This window comes from Hippichthys cyanospilos, chromosome 13, assembly GCF_059441005.1.
Source record: "Hippichthys cyanospilos isolate Australia breed blue-spotted pipefish chromosome 13, RoL_Hcya_1.0, whole genome shotgun sequence".
Lineage (NCBI taxonomy): Eukaryota > Metazoa > Chordata > Actinopteri > Syngnathiformes > Syngnathidae > Hippichthys > Hippichthys cyanospilos.
Window position 1 is genome coordinate 6,773,638 of NC_142381.1, and position 19,935 is coordinate 6,793,572.

The 19,935-nt window shown below is 40.2% G+C and overlaps 1 protein-coding gene across 1 annotated transcript in view; it reads right to left on the reverse strand.

Moving 5' to 3' along the window:
- ppargc1b (peroxisome proliferator-activated receptor gamma, coactivator 1 beta) overlaps positions 1–15,472 on the reverse strand; it is a 58,328-nt gene extending 42,856 nt beyond the window's left edge. Inside the window, exon 1 of the mRNA XM_088431576.1 lies at positions 15,333–15,472. Within this exon, the coding sequence (XP_088287702.1) occupies positions 15,333–15,413 (81 nt within the window). The 5' untranslated portion in view covers positions 15,414–15,472. The remainder of the gene's footprint in view (positions 1–15,332) is intronic.
- Between the last annotated feature and the right edge of the window lie 4,463 nt (positions 15,473–19,935).

Consider the following 19,935-nt stretch of genomic DNA (forward strand, 5'->3'; position numbering starts at 1 on the left):
TTGAAAGGCAGTCAGATCTAAGTCCTAGGACACAGGATACCCGAGATACAAAATATTGAAAAAGTCACATTTTATATCATTTGAGATACATTTCAGACTTAACTGCAAAAAGTAAATAGGTGACATATTGATTTAATATAAATATATTTTAATTAAATATATTAATTTTCTAGTATCATCATAATAAAAAAGTAATGTGAAATCCAAATGTAAGAGTTTTCTGTCATTCACACCATTGATGTCTATCATTTATAGTATCATTAAAATTTTGCAATATCTTACCATGGTGGTGATAAAAGTTTGATTGCAAAATCTTACTGTATTATATATTACGGTACTTGCATTTCCAAATCCTAATCAGGTCAATATCATAATATTGTGAAAACATGAGTCAGAGGGCGAGTCCCATCTCTAATCATGGCCGCATCAATAATGACAAAATATTGCAATATTCTACTGTGAGTTAGTGTGCAGTTAATCCACTAATTGTAATTGTCCCCTAATTGTAGTATTGTATACACATTTTTTTTTTTTTGGTATAGTGTTTTTTTTTTTTCAGCTCTTGAGATGTCACCAATGCCAATAGCAAGTACTGATACCTCTAGTATCCTGCGTGTGATTGTCACCTTCCAAATTCTGTTTTTGTACTACTTTTTCTATTTTCAAGAACCACATGCACCCTTTTGAAAAAACCTGAAAAACAGTCGATAAGAGCGAGAAGGTCGGTTGGCCACTTCAAAAACTGCCCAATTCAGCATCGACTGTTTCTCCAAAACCTGTCACGGTGCGTTTGCGTGTTTGTGTTTTACTCACTGATGCCACAGTAAGGCCAACATGAATTATAGAAAAGAGAATAAATAAAGGGCGAGTGGAAAGGTATACACAAAAAAAAGCAAAGAGGCATGAGAGCAGGTCAGGACAAGCAGGAAAGCGTAGAAGAACATAATAAAAATGTGCGTGTGTGTGCATGTGCGTGTGTGTGTTTGAAACTTTAGCATTCCCTGCAAACACAGCATTCTGAATGACAAGCGTGTTTAAGCATGAGCGGGAAACAGATTAGCCTAGCACTAACAATCAAACACCAGACGGGGTAACTTAGTAACTATCACATGTTAATTATTGTACAACGTACAGTAGAACCTTAGCCTCTGGAGAAAGGCCTTATCGGAGAATTATATAGGCTCCTCAAAGTCAGACTCAAACGCAACTCCTGTTCAAGGAACACTCAGAATATCAACAACCGCAATGTCAAATCAAATTCCATTCAAATCTTTGGGACCTATAGGCTGCAAATGTAACACAGAATGTTGGTGCTTCACAAGCGCTCATTTTAAAATGATTCAGTTTATCTTTGGCTTCATTTACAAACGTTATTCTGAAATAAATCATTTCAAAGTAACCTCTTGGGAATTAACATTTGTAATTCTACTAAAATTAAAAGCACCCGATCGCACCTAAGGACAATTTAGTACGTCCAATACACCTGCCATGCACGTTGATGTGTGGGAGGAACCTGGAGCGCCCAGAGAAAACAAACACAGGCTTGGGGAGAACATGCAAACTCCATTCAGAGTGAGGTGGATTTGAACTAGCGTCAGTGAATTGTGAGGCGGACGTGCTAACCACTGCTCCACCAAGACATTCATGTCCATATATATTAGATATGAAAAGGTTTAATTTAATGTTGGTTGGCTTTCTCACAACATTCGATGGCATGTTTTACTGTCATGCAAAACATTAACATGCAACATTAGAATCTATCTGCTGTGCATTGGACAAGAAATCTTGTGGCATTCTAATCTTATAAGATCACGATATATTTCATACACGGAAATATGAGGTGACCCATATCAGCATCAATTCACGGGGCCAAAAAGCCAAGATCAGAGGAACCTCAAAAAATGATGGGGAAAAAATACTGACACTTGACTAAAAAGACCCTGACATACCAGATGCTTTATTAGCATGTAGCAGAAGGACACACACGCACTCACTTGACAAGAATTTGGCTTGTTACCCATACTGTATTGCATCAGAGCGGCTGGCGGCATTCCTGCTGTCAGACGCACTGCCGCCTTGGCGGAGGGAAACGACCACACCAAGTGGGTGTGTCATTACTCCTACAAGGCTACTACAACTACTACATTTCACGGACAATGGTTGTACAACACATTTAGGCCATTAAAAATTCAACTCTACCGATACTTTTGTCTTCATTGTTGTCACTGGCAGACATTTACACATAAATGGCACTTGATGCTTTGACATTCCGTGTCATTTGTTCAGCTTGACATTTCGAAAACACGACAAGCGCAACACAATGGCATTTACCTGTGGGAGTGTAACATTTGCATACATGTATCAAGCATGTTTCAAGTCCCCACTTTCAAGTTTCAATCAAAACAGGTACAAATATCAAGTATGTAAACTTAATGTGAAATAAGTTCATATACTTGGATTTGTACGCTAAGTAGGGAAGGGATGACCCTAACACTAAACCTTTTTGCAAAATTTGTATTGTATATATGTATTAAAAAAATGTTTTTTTTTACTGAAATGAACAATTTAGTTTACAAATGTAGACATAAAATAGCCAGGCTATTTTTCTGACACTGAAAATTTCACAAAAATGAATAAAGCTCCTGTCAGCTGCGATGCATGTTTTGTTTTGGGTTTTTTTTTTTTGCATTTTTTTACAGACTGTCTTTATTATACCTGCCAATATATATATATATATATATATATATATATATATATATATATATATATATATATATATATATATATATATATATATATATATATATATATATATATATATATATTATATAATATATATAATTTTTTTTTTAAAGGTTGATAATGAATGGGAAATGCCAAGATTCAATTAAATGCCAGCATACTAACAATAATTTGATTTCAGGACAAGGCTGTGCTCTTTGTATTAAGTCGCGATTCGTGACTCTCCTATCGCAACAGGCTGTGCGGTATAAAGTCAGCTCTTGTTATGACATCCTTTCTGGTAACAACTTCAAAATAAAAGCCTTTGCGTCAAAATACAAGCATTCGTCTCCATTCATTATTCAGTATGGTAACATTTATTTTTTAAGTGTCACCACATTGGTGGCGTTTTCCTGTCAGTTTATTTTTTAATCATTCTGACTTGAGTCATATGACACAAGTCTACGTTTGCTAAGTCATTTAGTGGCATCAAGCGAATGTAAAACACCTCCATCAGGTAGCACACTTCCAGCGCAATATATGTGTGTGTGGTTGTAAATGTGCTCATCTAAGCATCACAGAGAATCAGGCAGAAAGGAGAGTGATGCTGCTGCAGTACTGTGGTCACGCAAGCTCGCGCGGGCCTTTGGGGAAGTAGGTCAATGAGCGAATGAGCAGCAGTGAAAAACTCAAAGATACTGAGAAAAATAGAAGAATGGGAAAAGAATGGAGAGTGACCCTTTAGACGAAGCGGACCAACATACGTGCTCTCAATCATGGCAAAAATGAACTCTTTTGAACGAGTGTTTTATGCATAAATTCGATCAAGACATCAAACTTCGCCATCATGCCCTATCTAAATACAAGGAAAATCATTAAAACCTTGCAATATTGCATTACTAATTTATCTGATGTAGGAGGTTCAAAAATGGTAACAACTGGACAAAGTTTCGAGGACGCATTTATCTTTATCATCGGAAAGCATGCAAAGTGACCCTAAAACGCTTTGAGAGAATCTGTTTTTGAAATGTTTTGTGGGTCTATTGATATAAATTCTTAGCGAAATTCATGTTGCTAAGCAGAACTGACTTACAGGTCAAAATTTTATGAGCTGCTACTACCAGTGTTTCCTGTTTTTGACAGCTCATTCAAATCTAAATAGCAGAATTCTTGTATCGTCCAGCATGATTGACATGCCTACCTACATACCTAAATTTCATGCTGCTCATTTTAGACATGTTCCTTTATGGGGGATATATTGGAGATGTCCAAAATGACCAGAAAATGGCTATTTGGAACTAAAGTGGCAGGGTTTTTTTTTTGGTTTTTTTTCTAGCATGGCTTCTAGATACTTTATTTTGGACATGCCTACTAAATTTCATGTTACTGAGGTAAATGGGCTGCTTCAATTTTTAAAATGACAAATTTGACTCTAAAATGTTTGCTTGTAACCAAACCGAGTGTTTCATGCACCGCTTTTTGAGAATTTATATGGATCTATATTTTGGTGTTACATTTCAAACTGATAAGATAAAAACAAGTTTACCTTTGAAGGACCCTGAAATGGCTTTTTGGAACCAAAATGGCTGACTTTCCCTTTTCGGACATGGCTTCTTAAGACACAAGAGCCAAAATTTATTGGACTTGGATGTACCACTCACAAAGCTTCTCACTGCTCATTTTTTATGCAGGTACTTATGTCTACGCATAAGCTTGCGCACACGACCACACAGACGACTACATGTGCACACACACTCACTATAAACTCTCAATCATTATGCTTTGCCAATCCGCCGCTCCCTGGCACGTTTACCCTCATGAATACACACTTTAATGTCATCACACATTATTCGCGGGGGGGAATAAATCAGTGTTATTACATTTGGGCGCCATTAACGACAGTCACGACGCCAACGAGTGGGTACGCTTGTGTGTATGTGTGTGCGAACTGGGCACCCATCAGCCCAGCACACACACACTTCATCTCGTCTGAGCCAATCAACCGCCACTGATGGATATCGACGAGGTATTGAGATTAATTTGGGTCGTGCGTCTCAAGTAAAACCGGCCAATGGAGAAAGTCTACCATTTGCTCTTAGCAAAATGAGTTTTTGCAGGCAGGTCTACCATAAAATGATCCACAAAAAAGTCTCATTAAGTCATGACTGAAAGGTGAAGACACGGTAAGTCAGCCGTATTGTTTCCAAACAATGAAGGGTTCATTTCAGGGATGTCCTTTACAAATTCATCATTGCCAATTTCCCTCAGTAGCATGAAAGTTGTTCGGCAATTCGTCATGAGTGGACCCTCAAAAAATCAATTCTCTGTTTCTTTTCTTCTAATTTTTTGATTGATTTTCAAATACAGATGGAATGGAAATTGTCTTGCTGTCCAAAGAGTCAACATGGGACTTTCATTCCTAAAACGCGGTTGCTTCTGCATCTGTGATTGAGTGAATTTATTGTTGGTAGGCAGAACTTCCACCTCATGATTACATTGAAGAATCACTGTCTTAATCAAACAGAAGCAGCATTTCAATGAATGAGATAAACACTGTAAATAGCAGTGCTCTCGTTTGCCTGCATCCCTTCGGCCCTGATGCATAATTCCAAACACATACATTCAAATCAATGTGCGTGTGCCGTATGGTCTGAACAATGTTTTTTTTTGTGATGAAAATGCCATTATTTTTTAACGTCTTTCATCACATCATTCACAAACTTTTTGATTTGTAGAGATGGAAATTCTGCCTACATGCTAAATTACGCAATGGCTTTCCATCTTAAGCCTTGGCGGGATATTAGTTCAGTTTACAGCAATGCATTACAAAGAAACAACATAGAGATGTCCACTCATACGCCAAGACTGTTCTTTTAACCAAAATACATTACCAGGTAATTTTTCTTAAAAAAGTTTGCACATAAACCAAGTTGTTGTACATAAAAAAAAAAGGAAGTTCAACCCTACATTGCTTTAGACTTCTACAAAGTATCTCACTAAGAGATCTCCATCACCTCTCCTCCACCGCTGAGTTTTGTCAGCGTGTCCCACAGCGCTACAGCGCGGTGACCTTTGGCCCGCTTTCCGAAAGCAGGCCAGCCCAGGCTTAGCTGCTGCACTGCTGCCATTTGTTAGCCATCGCAGCTAATTGCTACGCCGGCAGCATAGAACTGATACCTATGAAGTAGCGCTGGGGTTATGTTCAACACTAATCTTGGCAGATCAGCGGGAAAGGGAGTGGAACGGGGGCGGTTGCTTAGAGTTCAAACATAGTGTCATTAGCTGCACTTGAAGCAGGATGCAAATCTTGGAATTGTTACTGGAGCTGTCCAGTAGAATGCCGGGCATGCTTCAAGATCTTCCAAACGAATGCTGGTTTTAATGCTCAAGCAAATGTTCATTATTTTGTACTTGCAGTTTGATTTTTTTCTTTAGGTGTAGCTTTTATTTTCTTGTTTTTTTTTAATAATGCTAAATTATTATTCATGTTGGTTTATTTTTAAGTTTACTAGCCTTTCTTTGCATTGTAGTTTGCTTTTGAATTTTTAACTTTCATTGTATTTTTTTCATTTTTGTTAGTACTTTTTTCAGTGTTGAAGTAGGTAAGCGCAGTTACAAGTAAAAAGCTCACTTTGATGGCAAACAAGGACATGAGGGGAGGCTACCACTTTAAAGACATTTCATGTCAATGTGTGTGTGTGTTTGTGCGTGTGTTTACACATGTACGTGCACGTGTAACACAAGAAAATGCTAAGCACGCACAGTAAATTCTTCCCTTCATCAAAGCGGCTGTGAATGTCCTTTTCTCACCTTTTCCTACCATTTGTTTTCATCACAGGCGCTCATTGTCATATAGCTTGTGTCTCAACACGTACATGCACACCCACACACATCAGGTGAATTAGATTGGCAGCCAGACGGTTAAAGGTAAAGTAGATGCAGTCTTAGCCAAGGGCGGTGAGGGGAAGCATCAGGGAGGCCTGCTGCGAGCCTCCATGCTGGCTGTCCTATTTCTTTGGAAGCTGATTTATCACTGCAACCTCCACCAGGGAAATGTCTTTTTTTAACACACACACTTCCAAAGGGGGCGAGAGGCTGATTGCACGAGTCTGACAGACCACACTGAAGCATACATTAAAAGCGTCTTAATGCTGTGTTTCCTTTGGCAGGTGTTGGGTTGTCCCGGTGCAACAATGAACGGACGTCGGGAACAGAACGTTGAAAAAATCATCAAGCGGTGGCATGAGATTAAATCAAATTGTGGAATTTGACGATACATCTATTTTGATAATGTATCTTGATTCAGATTATATTACTTTGTGCAACCAATGGAAGAAAAAAAAGTGAGTAAATTCATTCGGGCCGTTTATCCTAACGAGGTTCATTCGAGCCCTTCCTAGCTTTCTTCGAGCAGTAGGCAAGGTACACCCTCAAATGGTTTCCAGCCAATTTCAGGACAAACAAAGAAAATCCACCATTCACGCATGCAAATACGCCTAGAAAAAATTGTCACCAATTTACCTAACCATCATGTTTTTGGAATGTGTAAAGAAGCTGGAGCACCGGCGACAGCTCTTTCTACTGCACGAGCATTTCGTCTTTCTCAAAGTGAGCTGCGATTCGCGACTCCTGGGGTAAACAGCTCAAAGCTAAAACTGGCTTAATTATGCTGATATTTTATTATAACAGTGAAATCTCAGTTTAAATGTAAGTTAAAAAAAAGCTGACAACCAAAAATGATATAATTTGGTCATTTAATATTAAATGGAAATCAGCTGACTACATTCACATGCTCCTCCGTTTCACGTCTTCTCTCTGCCCCTGAACTTGCCCCAGGTCATCCAAACGCAATGAGCCAATCAGTGTCTACTTTAGAGTGTGATTGACCTTTGTTTTCCGACCCCAAACATATCAAGTGCTAAAAGGCCAATGCATAAAAATGGATTTAATCAGCACATGGAAAGCATAAAATTAAAAGATTAATACTGAGATTAAGATTTTTTTTAAATGCATTAACAGTGGCTGTAATTAATTGATCACAATTAATCTGTTAATGAAAGCCCTAAAATATAATATGAAAGAAGACATTTGACACATTTCTGACTCATCTCATGAGATCAGCTTGCAATTAGGATGGCGCTCATCATCATTTCTGTTTCTGTTGAGCGTATTTTATTGCTGGTGACGTTCCTTCTTGTCTGCTGTGCTTAAAGTGTCCCTTATTGCTACTGCTGCTAATAATTGGATTCTCCCTGCAGCTGTATTACGCTTTAAAACCTCCCTGGTGTCTCCCACTTAAGGCAGGACGCTCACTTCATTGCCCGTGTTCATTTTCACTGCAATAACAATAAAAGAAAAGAAAAAAAAAGAAGTGTGACTGCCGCAGGCGTAAACAGTGCTACTCTTGCTCGTTCTCTCTCTCTCTCTCTCTCTCTCTCTCTCTCTCTCTTGACATGATGCCAGTGTTTTGACTGGAGCTCACCCTGACGCGGCCAACAACTAATCACGTGACAAGAGATGTCTGGACGCACACCAGCACGCCCACAAATTTGTGAACGTAAAACTAGTGGGCATGTAGGGGAAGTTCCGCCTCCGCATACAAATCTGATAGTCGACAGATTATAGATTTGCACTGTGGAAAAAATAGCCTAAAAATGAGGGTTCTTTTGTATCAAAACAGTACTATGTACATTTTATTTATTGGATTGTGCATATCTTTAAGACAAAAAGCTCATTTATGCATTATCATGTAAAAATATCTGTCCACACATGTTGACATTAGGGGTAATTTCATCCTTTGCATACTTAACAGATCACAGATTTGAACATCAGCTGTACACCCATATGCACTACATACACATACAGTAGCATACACTCAAACAGAAGCAAATAAGCACACACACACACATGCACAAGTTCAACATATATGAACCAGTTTGTTGTTTCCACCGGAGGTAATCCACAAGCGGGATTATTGTGTGTGATTAAGACTTTGGGATCTACGAGGTTAGGGGGATTAAACGGGGGGCGTAGGCGGGTTATGTCACTGCCAAGTTAGTAACCTGCTGCTAAGGCGCATGCAGGAAGTGGATCGCTAAAGAGTCACTTAGCAATTAGAACAGTGCTGTCTGTCGTCATGGTAATGGCATATGTGGAGTCAGGTAGCAGAGCAAGAAACAAACCATGCAAACGATACAGAGACCTGTCCTAAAAACACCACAGTGTTAGTCTTGCGACTGTGTTTGATTTGCTTAAAAATTACAACTTTTTTGCAACTACGATTTACTTGAATTTTCTCTGATTTATGAAACAGCAAACTGCTTTTTTTATAGCAACAATGGCTATTAGGATGATTAAAATAGTGCATTTTTTTACATGTACAGGACATTGAGTTATTGGAAAGCAAGCATGACATGCTTATGTAAACCCATGATTTTATCCCACTACATACTTACTTCAGTTAGCCAAATGCAGTAACTCTCTTGGTTAAGTGTATTAGCAGGTTTCTAATTTCTAAAAATGTTTATGGATTTGTTGACTAACTGAAAATGAATGTCGAAATAGGCATGGGCTGATAAGAAATTCTGGCGGTGTGATACCCATGAGCAAAAATCTTACTGTATTAAAATTGCAGCTCTATTTTTTCTTCCATTGAACACTTTCTATTTTATTTTTAAGCAAATTATTGACTATTTGGTACATTAATAAGTGTGTACCATGATTACTACAAATAAATCAATACATTATTCCCGCACAGTGCCCTGTCACAAGTAATCTATTTTTAAAACAAAGACCTCCTCCTTACACTCTATTCATGCCAAGAAGGTAAAAAAGTAAAATAAAACAGTGATTGCCATCTTGCCAACTAATTATTTTAAGAGGCATCTTGCACATACATTGTAAATGAATGAAAGCCAGTTATTATATAGACGATATTAGCAGTTTTTAAAACCTTGACTTTTTAACGCCACGATCAACCGTCAACCCGGTCAATGGCCTAAGACTAGCCTAAATCCAAGTTGCTACATGCAGATCGAACAATTAAGCCATAGCAACATTGGACTGATGCCAGACTGAAAATGAAAGTGTTAATTTGACCTGCCAGTAGGTTTGCTAAAATTTACACCTGTAAACATAGAATTTATGTCCAACTGACACTGAAAATTTTAAGCCCAGCTTCGTTATGTGGTAGTAACAGGTAAAACAATGAACAGTTAATGCTTAAGTCGAATCTATTTGCATGCTAAGCTACCAGCTACGACGACGACCTTTGAGTTCTCAGATAACTCACTGCAAAAGCATAAACCTGACCCAACAAGATAAGGTAAATGATGAACAAGTGTATCTAAACAAATGTAAACTATTAAATGTGCTAAACTAACTGTTAATGTAATAAAGTCAGATAAACGCCACCACAGGCAATTGGGTCAGATGCAAAATTGCCAATGTCACTGAAACGCCACACAAAAACGACATCCCGGTTTTAGCTGTTTAACCAGTCACTTTCTGTTTGGGTCGGCCACTTGATGTCGTTGATGTCACAACAGTCACCACTGAACGCCACTAACGGTTTCTTTATCTGCATCGTTTTTGGGTGCGTCTGTGCATGTTTGTGTGTGTGTGTGTGTGTATGTGTTTGTGTATGCGTACTTGTGTACATATGGGCTTTCAAGGGCATAAGTATAAACTGGAGAAAAGGTTAAAGGAAATTTCCATTGCCCATTGGACACAGACACACACACACACACAGGTGCCAGCATGCTTTGTCACTCTGGCAACCAGGTGCCATGGGCAGGTACAGACTGGTGTGCGCAGTGTCAGCATGCACTATTATATATAAACACACAATACATACACACACACACAAAAGGAGGTTGCGTCGTCTTGTATTACTCCCCCTGACAAAGCATTATTATTTTTATTTGTTATCTTATCAAATAAAAGCTTCATTAATATGTACCATGTGTGCGTATGCCTGTGTGTAGGTGTGTGTGCGTGTGGATGCGTATATGTGTTCATGATTGATGTGTCTACCAAATTTCACATTCAAGGTTCTTGCCAAGTTATTTATATACTAGAAAATTAATTTGAGAAAACATGAATCACTGAAGCTGTCAACGCTCAGGAAGTTACATTTTTGAGAGTGTGGGTACCTGATTATATCAAAAGTTTCTCTACACAAGGAACAAATGATGGCAGCGGAAGCCACTTAAGCCCAGAATCAGACTTCAGATTTTTTTTCTGGTTCTTCTTGTGACGGATGTTGCTATTAAATTTCATTTTTGAAGTGAAACTGGCTGAGATCAGTTTCTTCAGAAATTCAGTGGTCGCTTCAACCAAAATGGCAGACTTCCTGTCTTTTCAGGCATGGTTGGATCTTCACTTTATAGAATTAAACTGGCTTCAGGGAGTGAAGTTTCAAAAGCGAACCTTTGCACTACGGCTGAACATGTCCGTCCAATCAAATGAACACATCTTTATTATCACGAAACAGAAGCTGAGTAAGCACCTTGATGAATTATTGAGAGCAAACACGATGCTGTTCTTTGGGGAGGGCGTGCACCCAGCCAGATGCCGCGTCAACCTCTTAGGGATTTGGGAGGAAGCGAGCATATTCATAGAACACAGGCGCTCCCACGACAAATGTTTGCCCCCTGAAGATTTTGCAATTGTGTCTTTTGCGCAGCAGTAGAGCTAAATTATGCCATCATTTCAGGCGGATTTTTTTCCACCATTCTTTTCCTTGCAGTATAGGGGTCAGTTTTGACTCATTTTCCATTTGGGGGAGGATTTGCAAGGTTATTTATTCCTATTTTTCTCGATGCCTTTAAATGGAGGGGCGATTTTATTCAAATTTGGCTATTCATGGGCCAGATCAGTTCCAATTTCACTCAAATGGTAGGTGTTGATTAATGAAACTGATTGTTTCAATACATACGTTCCTCGATCTCCTTGCTTGGATTGATGATCATTTTAACAGTTTTTAATGCACTGATCAGTGATCGGCTCCAAAATCCTAATCGCATAAAGCCTAAAATAAAGCACACTTCTGTCATACTTGCAAGATGTAATGGCATTATCAAGAATCTTTGTACACCATCACCCCCTAACGTAGTCACCCTGAGCACACCTCAACTGGGTGGTGACAAAATTCAGTATGCATCATTTATCTTGGTACCTAAACTAGATTTCCCCTGTAACTGAACTGAATCAAACATTGCTGCCTGGTGAAAGAGAGTTCATTAGCCTTCCAGTGCACATTATAGCGAAGACTGTGAACATTAAACTGCGGGAGCATTTTAGTGGTGACTGGTTGGACCTGCAGCATCAGGATAAATGTGCTCAGTGAGGTACTGACATTTGAGATGGTCACATGATACTCAGGTACACGCAGGTTACTGTATAATGCTGAGTCATAGTGCGTAGGAGGGCACTGGGGCCTAGTGAAATAACTTTAGGCTTTATTAACTTTTCCATTTGCAACTTGTGACTTGAGAGTTTGCAAATGAAAGCTACACACTGCTTGACTGGTCATCTTAAAAAATCTTATAGCCATCGGCTACGCAAAGTTTTCCAGTTATTACAAACTACATACACTACTGCTTTTTTTTTTAATCTGTGGATAGTCATTGGATGTTCATTTAAAGGATGCAAGCTAAAATCTCAGATGTCTTTATGGACAGCAAGTAACTGGGTGTGACTATTTACACTGCAAGATAGCGGTTAGCATGAATAACTGGCAAGAAGAGCCATTGCATGTATTGAAGGACATGGCCATGCGTCCATTGTGACTGACATTGTTGCGGGCTATTTTTAACCCAGTGGATTATTTACGCTCATTCTGTTTTTTCTATTGTGTGTGGAGGGCTATCATGAATAACTACTATTAACTACTATTATAACTACTATTTTCAGACCAGTACTAGTACAAATATTTCAACTTTGCATCCTCACCGATACATGTAGAAATTTTCATATTGGAAAAATGTATTTAAACACCATTGGCAGGACACCGTGAGAGGTGCGGCTTCAGTAAACATGACATTTCACTTCTGGTTAGAATTATCGGAACCATAAAACTCATATTTAATGAAAAATTCAATTGCCAATGTGCCAAATGTAATCGCATATATGTCACCGAGAATAGTTTAAAATAGCACAATATGAGCCCTTTAAAATTGATTGATTGTTAGGTTTTTTTTGGGGGGGGGGGTCTTTACTATGACCTGAAAGAAGACGCTTCATGTTAATGATACTTTTTAGGTGCACAAATATGTTTTGATTACAAACTTAAGTCATTTTTTGTTCAAGACCACTATGCAAATGATGTATAATAAATCGGAAAATACGAAAACGCTACTTAATTCTAAGTCTTTTGAAGATCAGTAGACAAAAATGATACCCGCACCTCATATGCATATTTTGTGATGGTATTGTGGCTATTTGTAGGATGGTCACTAGTAGACCACTCCAGACAACGCTATTTGTAGACAAACATGAGTCAATCTTTCCTATCACACATCCTCTTTGAAATCTTGCCACTCAGGATGGCAAAAAAAAAAGTGAGAGAATCTGCAACAGGGGGAATGACAGCCAGCCAGCCCAGAGAGAGAAGAGGAAGAGTCACATGCTGGAGGGAAAAAGGAGGAGGATGAGGAGGAGGCGCGCCACTGTCTACGTCACGTTAACGCCTCCCTCCTGCCTCCCTCCTCCACTACGACTCACATGACTGCAGCAGCTCGGTTCTGTAACACATCACGAGGAGTACAATTACAAGGGGGGGCAAGCGGCATAGGCACGAAGTGGGAGAGAGAGAGAGAGAGAGAGAGAGAGAGAGAGAGAGAGAGAGAGAGAGAGAGAGAGAGAGAGAGAGCATCATTAAATAACCCAGTGTAAATATTAACGCAAAAGATAAGATTCAAACCAGACACTGGTTATTCCTGTAATTACTGCACATCATTTTTGAAGACTGCTGCAATGTATGAATGTCAAACTCTCTTGGAAGTTGACACATGGACTGGTTGCTCTTGTTTTTTATGACTGGTGGAAGCGCAAACCTCACGAGAGCATAGCAACGTGGTCACAAGTCTTGTTAAGAGCAAGGTCACGTGATATAAACCAAATATATAGGTGTGTTTTACTAAATGCTGAATTTTGCAATGTCACAATGCAGTGCAATGTAAAGGTTAATACAACGTGTTATAAATAGACCACTGCATGCACGCAAACACACACACACATACACACACACACACACACACAGTCTTAACCTGCGTCAAGTGTCAATCTGCCTGAACACATGATGCAGACACCAATGTCACACAGCAGTGATGCAGTGGTTAATCGGGGAAGGTGGGTGGGTTAGGGGTACATTGAAGAATGATACAACCACCATCCTTCATACATCCTGGAGAGGAATGAGAGGGTGGGGGGGCTGTGCGTGTTTGGGAAACGCGGCATCCATCCAGGAGCAAAATAAGGGATTAGAGCCTTGATCCCGAGCCGCCCTGTCAAGTAGTACGCCACCCGTTGGCGGAACTTCGACCGAAAAAGATCACAATTAAGATTCACTCCGCCTTTTCTTCTCACACTCGCACGTTTCTGCAGAACGCGTGACATCCGAACCGCAGAGGATGGCCTCCCGTGCATATCGGCGCACAGAATTTTCCAATCAGGGGTTGGATTTGCGTGCCACGTCTCCGCTTGGAAAAGTTGCGTTTGGTCGCAAGGTGCACAAACGCACCTTGACAAGCCGCTTAAAAGATGATTTCACCACCACGGGGTAATAGCTCACACGCGAATAGCCAATAGATGGCGTGAATCTAAACAATCGCCACGCAGAGGTTCCGTAACGAGCTGTTACGCAAAAATTACGCACCCATCAAAACAGCACCAATTTTCCCTTTAACCGCCGATTATTAATGTCTCGTGACAACCGCAAAGCTCCCCCTACCACAGATCACCGTGAGAGTTGACCCAACTTGGAAGCGCAACGGGCGGTCAAAGAGAAGCAGCGAACCCCCACTCGGACCGTAAACGCAACAGCTTCCCACAAGCACGCGTCGCCTTGATTCAATAACTACAAAATATTCAATCAAATATAAAAACAGGTGAGTTGTGATGACTTGAAGAGACGCTAAAATGTTCTTCCAGGGGAGGTCAGCTGGGTTCCCCTAAACCCGGGGGTCGGTGCACACGTTGGCTGTCCCACCACGTGTCTACACTGACAGCTAACTTCCCCCGTGAAGAATGCGTCAAAAAGTTTCCAAAGTGCGGCTCCGCAGTACCCCAGCTGCAGCTGAGGGGGTGGGGGGCTCGGCGCCCACACGCACACCCCCACCGCGCAAAACAGCACATTTATCCGCCACGAATCCAGCGAACCGAAGATGATGACATATCCTCCTCCACGTGAGCGCCGCAAGTCAAGACACCGCAGAGCACGGAGCCGGCGAGTTTCTACTGGCAAGCCGGCCAAGTACTCCTTAAAGCCGGCCTCTCGCCGCTGCAAGCACCGGTGGTGGTGATGGTGCTCGTGGAGGCGAGCCAAGATCAAGAGGGAAGCCGAGGGACAGCCAAGCCTAGTGCCTCATACACCATCCGAGAGGTCTTACCTGACTGTCAGGGTTCTCTGTCAGGTAATTGAAGACGAAGGACGAGAGTTCCTCATCTAATAGTGGAGCGCAGTCCGCCATCTTCTAGTGAATGAGGCGCTGCAAAGCCGGGCGGCTGAGTAATAGAAGGAGAGGTGCAGTTACGTGAGAGACCTGCAGGGGGCGCTTCTGTTTATACAGGAATCACACTCACTGGCACTCTTACACAAACTCACTTTACATATAAACAAACATACATTGTATCAGTTACTAGAGTCCCAAATAAAAACAATCCCCAAGACCTAATTAGAGTGAGAGTTGTAGATTTCAACTGAAGTAAACTAGTTAAACCAGCAGTGTCAAGCTCAAGGCCTTAGGGCGGGCTCCTGCCCGCAACACAATTTTTCATCCCAGGTGGAAGCAAATCATGTGTATGTGTGAGAGCATAATTAAAACGGGGAAAATGACAACAGGAGACCAAAAGGTGGGAAATTACATTTTACACAACAATATTGGAGCAAATACTGCACTTCCTTTTATTGCGTTTATTTTGAAACCTATTTAAACACTAACTGGTTACAGTGTGTTGTTTCTGGGTGGTTATTTATTTAATATCTCTGACAAACTTAAAGTAATGGGCGTATCTTCATCTTGTGTACGTATTCAACATATTCAACCTGACGTCTTCTGTCGCCGCGTTCATCTCCGGACGTTTCCGATCCCGCAGCTTTTTTTGGAGAATTTGGGAGAAAAAAATAAAAAATAGATATGTTTCCAAGACCGAAACTCCAAATTGAACAGGAAGTCAGTCATTTTAGTTTTAGGAGAATATTTCCAGGGAATTTCCCCAAAATAATCACAACTCTGAAGTACATAGGTATCATACTGAATACAGAATTGAAATTCTAACTAGCGGCAAACATGTAGGCCTAAGCCATTTAATTTGAGTGTCCTTGTGAAACAGCATGCATTTTGGCGGTTTCGAACATGACCCAGTGAAAAACCTTGTTAAGTTGGAGGAGGCGTTTGGGGGGGATCCATCTACCGACACCAATTGAAAGGGGGTGGATGTGTTTCTTATGACAGGATGCACCAAAATGTATCCCATGCCCTGATTTGAACAGTAACTCAGCCACTTTGATGACAAGTACATTTTGAGGTACACTCTGAGTCTGGAAGTCAAAAGAAGCTATGAGTTATAGTTTTGCTGAGGGGTGGGGGTCTTCAAAAGTGATCTCGTATACCACATGCCTCACACATGTGCTTTTCCACGCGGATGTTGGAATGAGTCGCTTGTAAAAAACACTCATGGATTCTGTATGAACAGAAGACTTTGCAAACATTCCCAAATTGCCTTTTGTAATCAAGTGCTATATAAACAAACCTGACTTGACTTGACATTTTCCCATTGTATGGATGCAGCCAGCTCCACTCCTTTTACATTTCTCATTCCTCTAAATGTGAATCATCAATTTGTTGATCACGTTTTCCAGTAGACATGCCTCAACCAACACTGTGGAATGTTTGGGTGCAGTGTTTTTATTATTCGGATGAATTTCGTCACCATTTGGTCCCACTTTACTTTTCATGGGGAGGCGTACAGTCAAGAAAGTGCTACTAATGCAGCATTTTGTTCCCGTCATTGTTCTTAATATACGAGTAAGTCATCTTCTCACTAACTTTGACTGGGCCTTGTCGAAGGTCGATTGAGTCAATGTGTGTGTGTAGGTGTGTATGTGTGTGTCAAACCACAAAAGGTTAACACTTTGAGACAGGTGATGGCCACAGTGGAGCATGTCGTTCGAGGCCTGGCTGGTATTACTGACCTTAGCACGCATTCTAAATGAGAGTGTATGAGTGTGTGTGTAAACAACACACACACACACATTGTGTGTGTTTGCAAATGTGTGTCCATGTGTATATGTTGTACCTGCATGCAACAGCATGCTTCTCCTCTGTATGAAGAAATGTATTCATAAAACGTGGTAACATTACGAACATCAAGTTCCAGAATGTGTGTGTGTGTGTTTGTGTATAAGTGTGGCAGTTCATGTTTCATAAGACAACACACTCACACACACATACTCATGCAGGCAAATGCATAGACACACAAACTATTCAAAATAAAGTCTGCTGACAGGTGAACTGTAAAAGTCCTGGCAAAACAGTCATCACCCAAGTACCACATTATTTTGTAGAACAATTAAAATGGCACACAGTACTACCTCCAGAAAAACTGTGTCCGCCATGACATTGCATTTCTGCTTCTGTAACCACAGTGTATTATTTGCTCTTTGGTGTGGCCTAGCTGTGAGAAGAAAGTATTGGATATTATATCTCAAATGCATTTGACCACATTACGAAAATATAATTTTGTTGCTCCAACACAGCTTTTTTTTGTATTTTTTTTCTCAATGTAATACATAGATAGGAAAACATTATCCAATATTTATGAGTCATTCCAAATATACGCTGCTTTGCATAACGGAGCAGGGGGACTGGTTTTGCAATGACCAGCATGACGATCTTTTCATCATGTTTTATATTCATTGCTCATATTCTAAGTACATTTAACAGCTCTTGAAAGACCATAAAAGTGGATATTTGTGGTTATAGCTTTATCATGTTGAAAACTGACTTGACTTTGGTGTTGTGTATGTGACATTATCAGTAGGAAACATTATGAGAACGATGGCATTGAAGAGCGATCAAAGATTAATTATATTCTTCACATTACATTTATTTGAGTATATTATATATAATAACAGTAACTCACGTGTATTTCACAGATCGCCAACCTTAACCAAATATCAACCATTATGACCATAATTCAACATGAATTAACATCTTTTGCCATTTAGTGAAGATCGCGTCGTTCTATAACAATCCAGTGTACCAGAATGTTTGAATACGTCATGCATTTGTAGTCATGTTTTAATTGTACTTAAATATTGTGTATGTGGTACGTATAAGAGCAAAAAAAAAAAAAAAAAACGTAAATAGCAGCAAGAATAGTTAGAAGCATTGTATGTGATCATTAACCATGGAGTTTCCTTTCAAGTCTGGCAGCTGTAAAAGGAGAGCAAGTGAGTCTTGGACCGCTGACATTTGAATGTTTAGCCTTCACATCACCTCCATGCTGTCAGCCGACCTACCGCCATCACGGCAACGACCACGACGAGTTTGAGCGGTTGCAAAGCGTTGCCGCTATGCGTGGCAGCCGCATAGCTCACATTGCTGAAAAGGGGGCACTCTGGGAACACCCCGTCCCCGCCGCTGTAAATCTGCGGATCGGAACAGAACTCAAAGGCGACGAGCCTGAGGTATCACTTTTCACCTTTGACATTATCTCAACATGTTTACTATTAGAGATAGGGTAAAGTTAGTAATGCTGAAATACTATACCACCTGTAGGCCCCCAACACATTATTTATTGTCATAATGAGAGATGTAGTATATTTGGCAAAGGTTTACCATTTAAATGCAATATTTTCACATCATATTCACAATAAATGTACTGTACAGTAGGGTGTGATGGGTATTTCAAAATACAAACTTGCAAATGCAATACGAAATTTGGTCAACATTTACAGCAAACATGGACGTCGTCAGCCAGCATTTGTTTCCGTCTATGAATTTTTCCAAACAGGAAGTTTGTAAAATGTAGACCCCTAAAATTTAGGAAACAGATACCGTGTATATCAACATTTTTTTTCAATACATCTCTCCAAATGTCCAGCTTTTGAAATGATTACGGTACTTAAAAAATATTCCCAAGAACCATCTTCCATTATTACTGAGCTATTTATAGAACAGACCTGCTGGCTACTCATGGTCCTTTGGGGCTATACCTGGTTACAATGGTCTCCCCTGTCTAAAATAAAACCTAGTATGTAGTGTGCACATGTATGTTGGTGAGATGTCTTGGTGTTTATATATTGGGGAGAAATTAGAGATTTTTTTTAAATATATTTTCTTGCATTTATTTCACTTTATCATCTTTTACCATCACTCTACAGAACAGCCTACCCGATGTACAGTAATAACAAGCTCAGTCCTAATGCAGAGTCTGAATCAGTGCAACAGCCTGTTATTATTTGGTCTTGTTCAGCCACTAATGATGGCACCTTTTTAAAACTGAACCACGGTATTTGTGCATCAAAATGCTGCATTAGCCACGAGAGTGCTGTTTGGCCTTGACACAGTGTTACTTGTTCTCAGGGTCTTAGGCGTGGCGGTCCTGATGTTGCATTGGGAGGAAGCAGATTAGTGAATCGCCAGTGCTGTGATTGATGGCAGCGTTAGATGGGCTGCAGCTGGAGATTCAGGACAATTTAATGACATGCCTGGACGCTTACATGGTCGCGCGCAGTCATCAGCTTCATGCGTCCTGTGTGCGTTAAAGGCTCCTTCACTCACTCCATATTTCAATCTGCGGCTCAGGGGACTGACCTTCAACTTTAGCCTACTTGGCGGAGTGCTTGACTTGCCGCATCTCACTGCAGCTACGTGACATATACAGCAATGTAGATGATTACAATGCAAGTTGTTCACCTGTGAGATACAGCATCCATCCATCCATCCATCCATCCATCCGTTGTCTGTAGTCGCTTATCCTCATTAA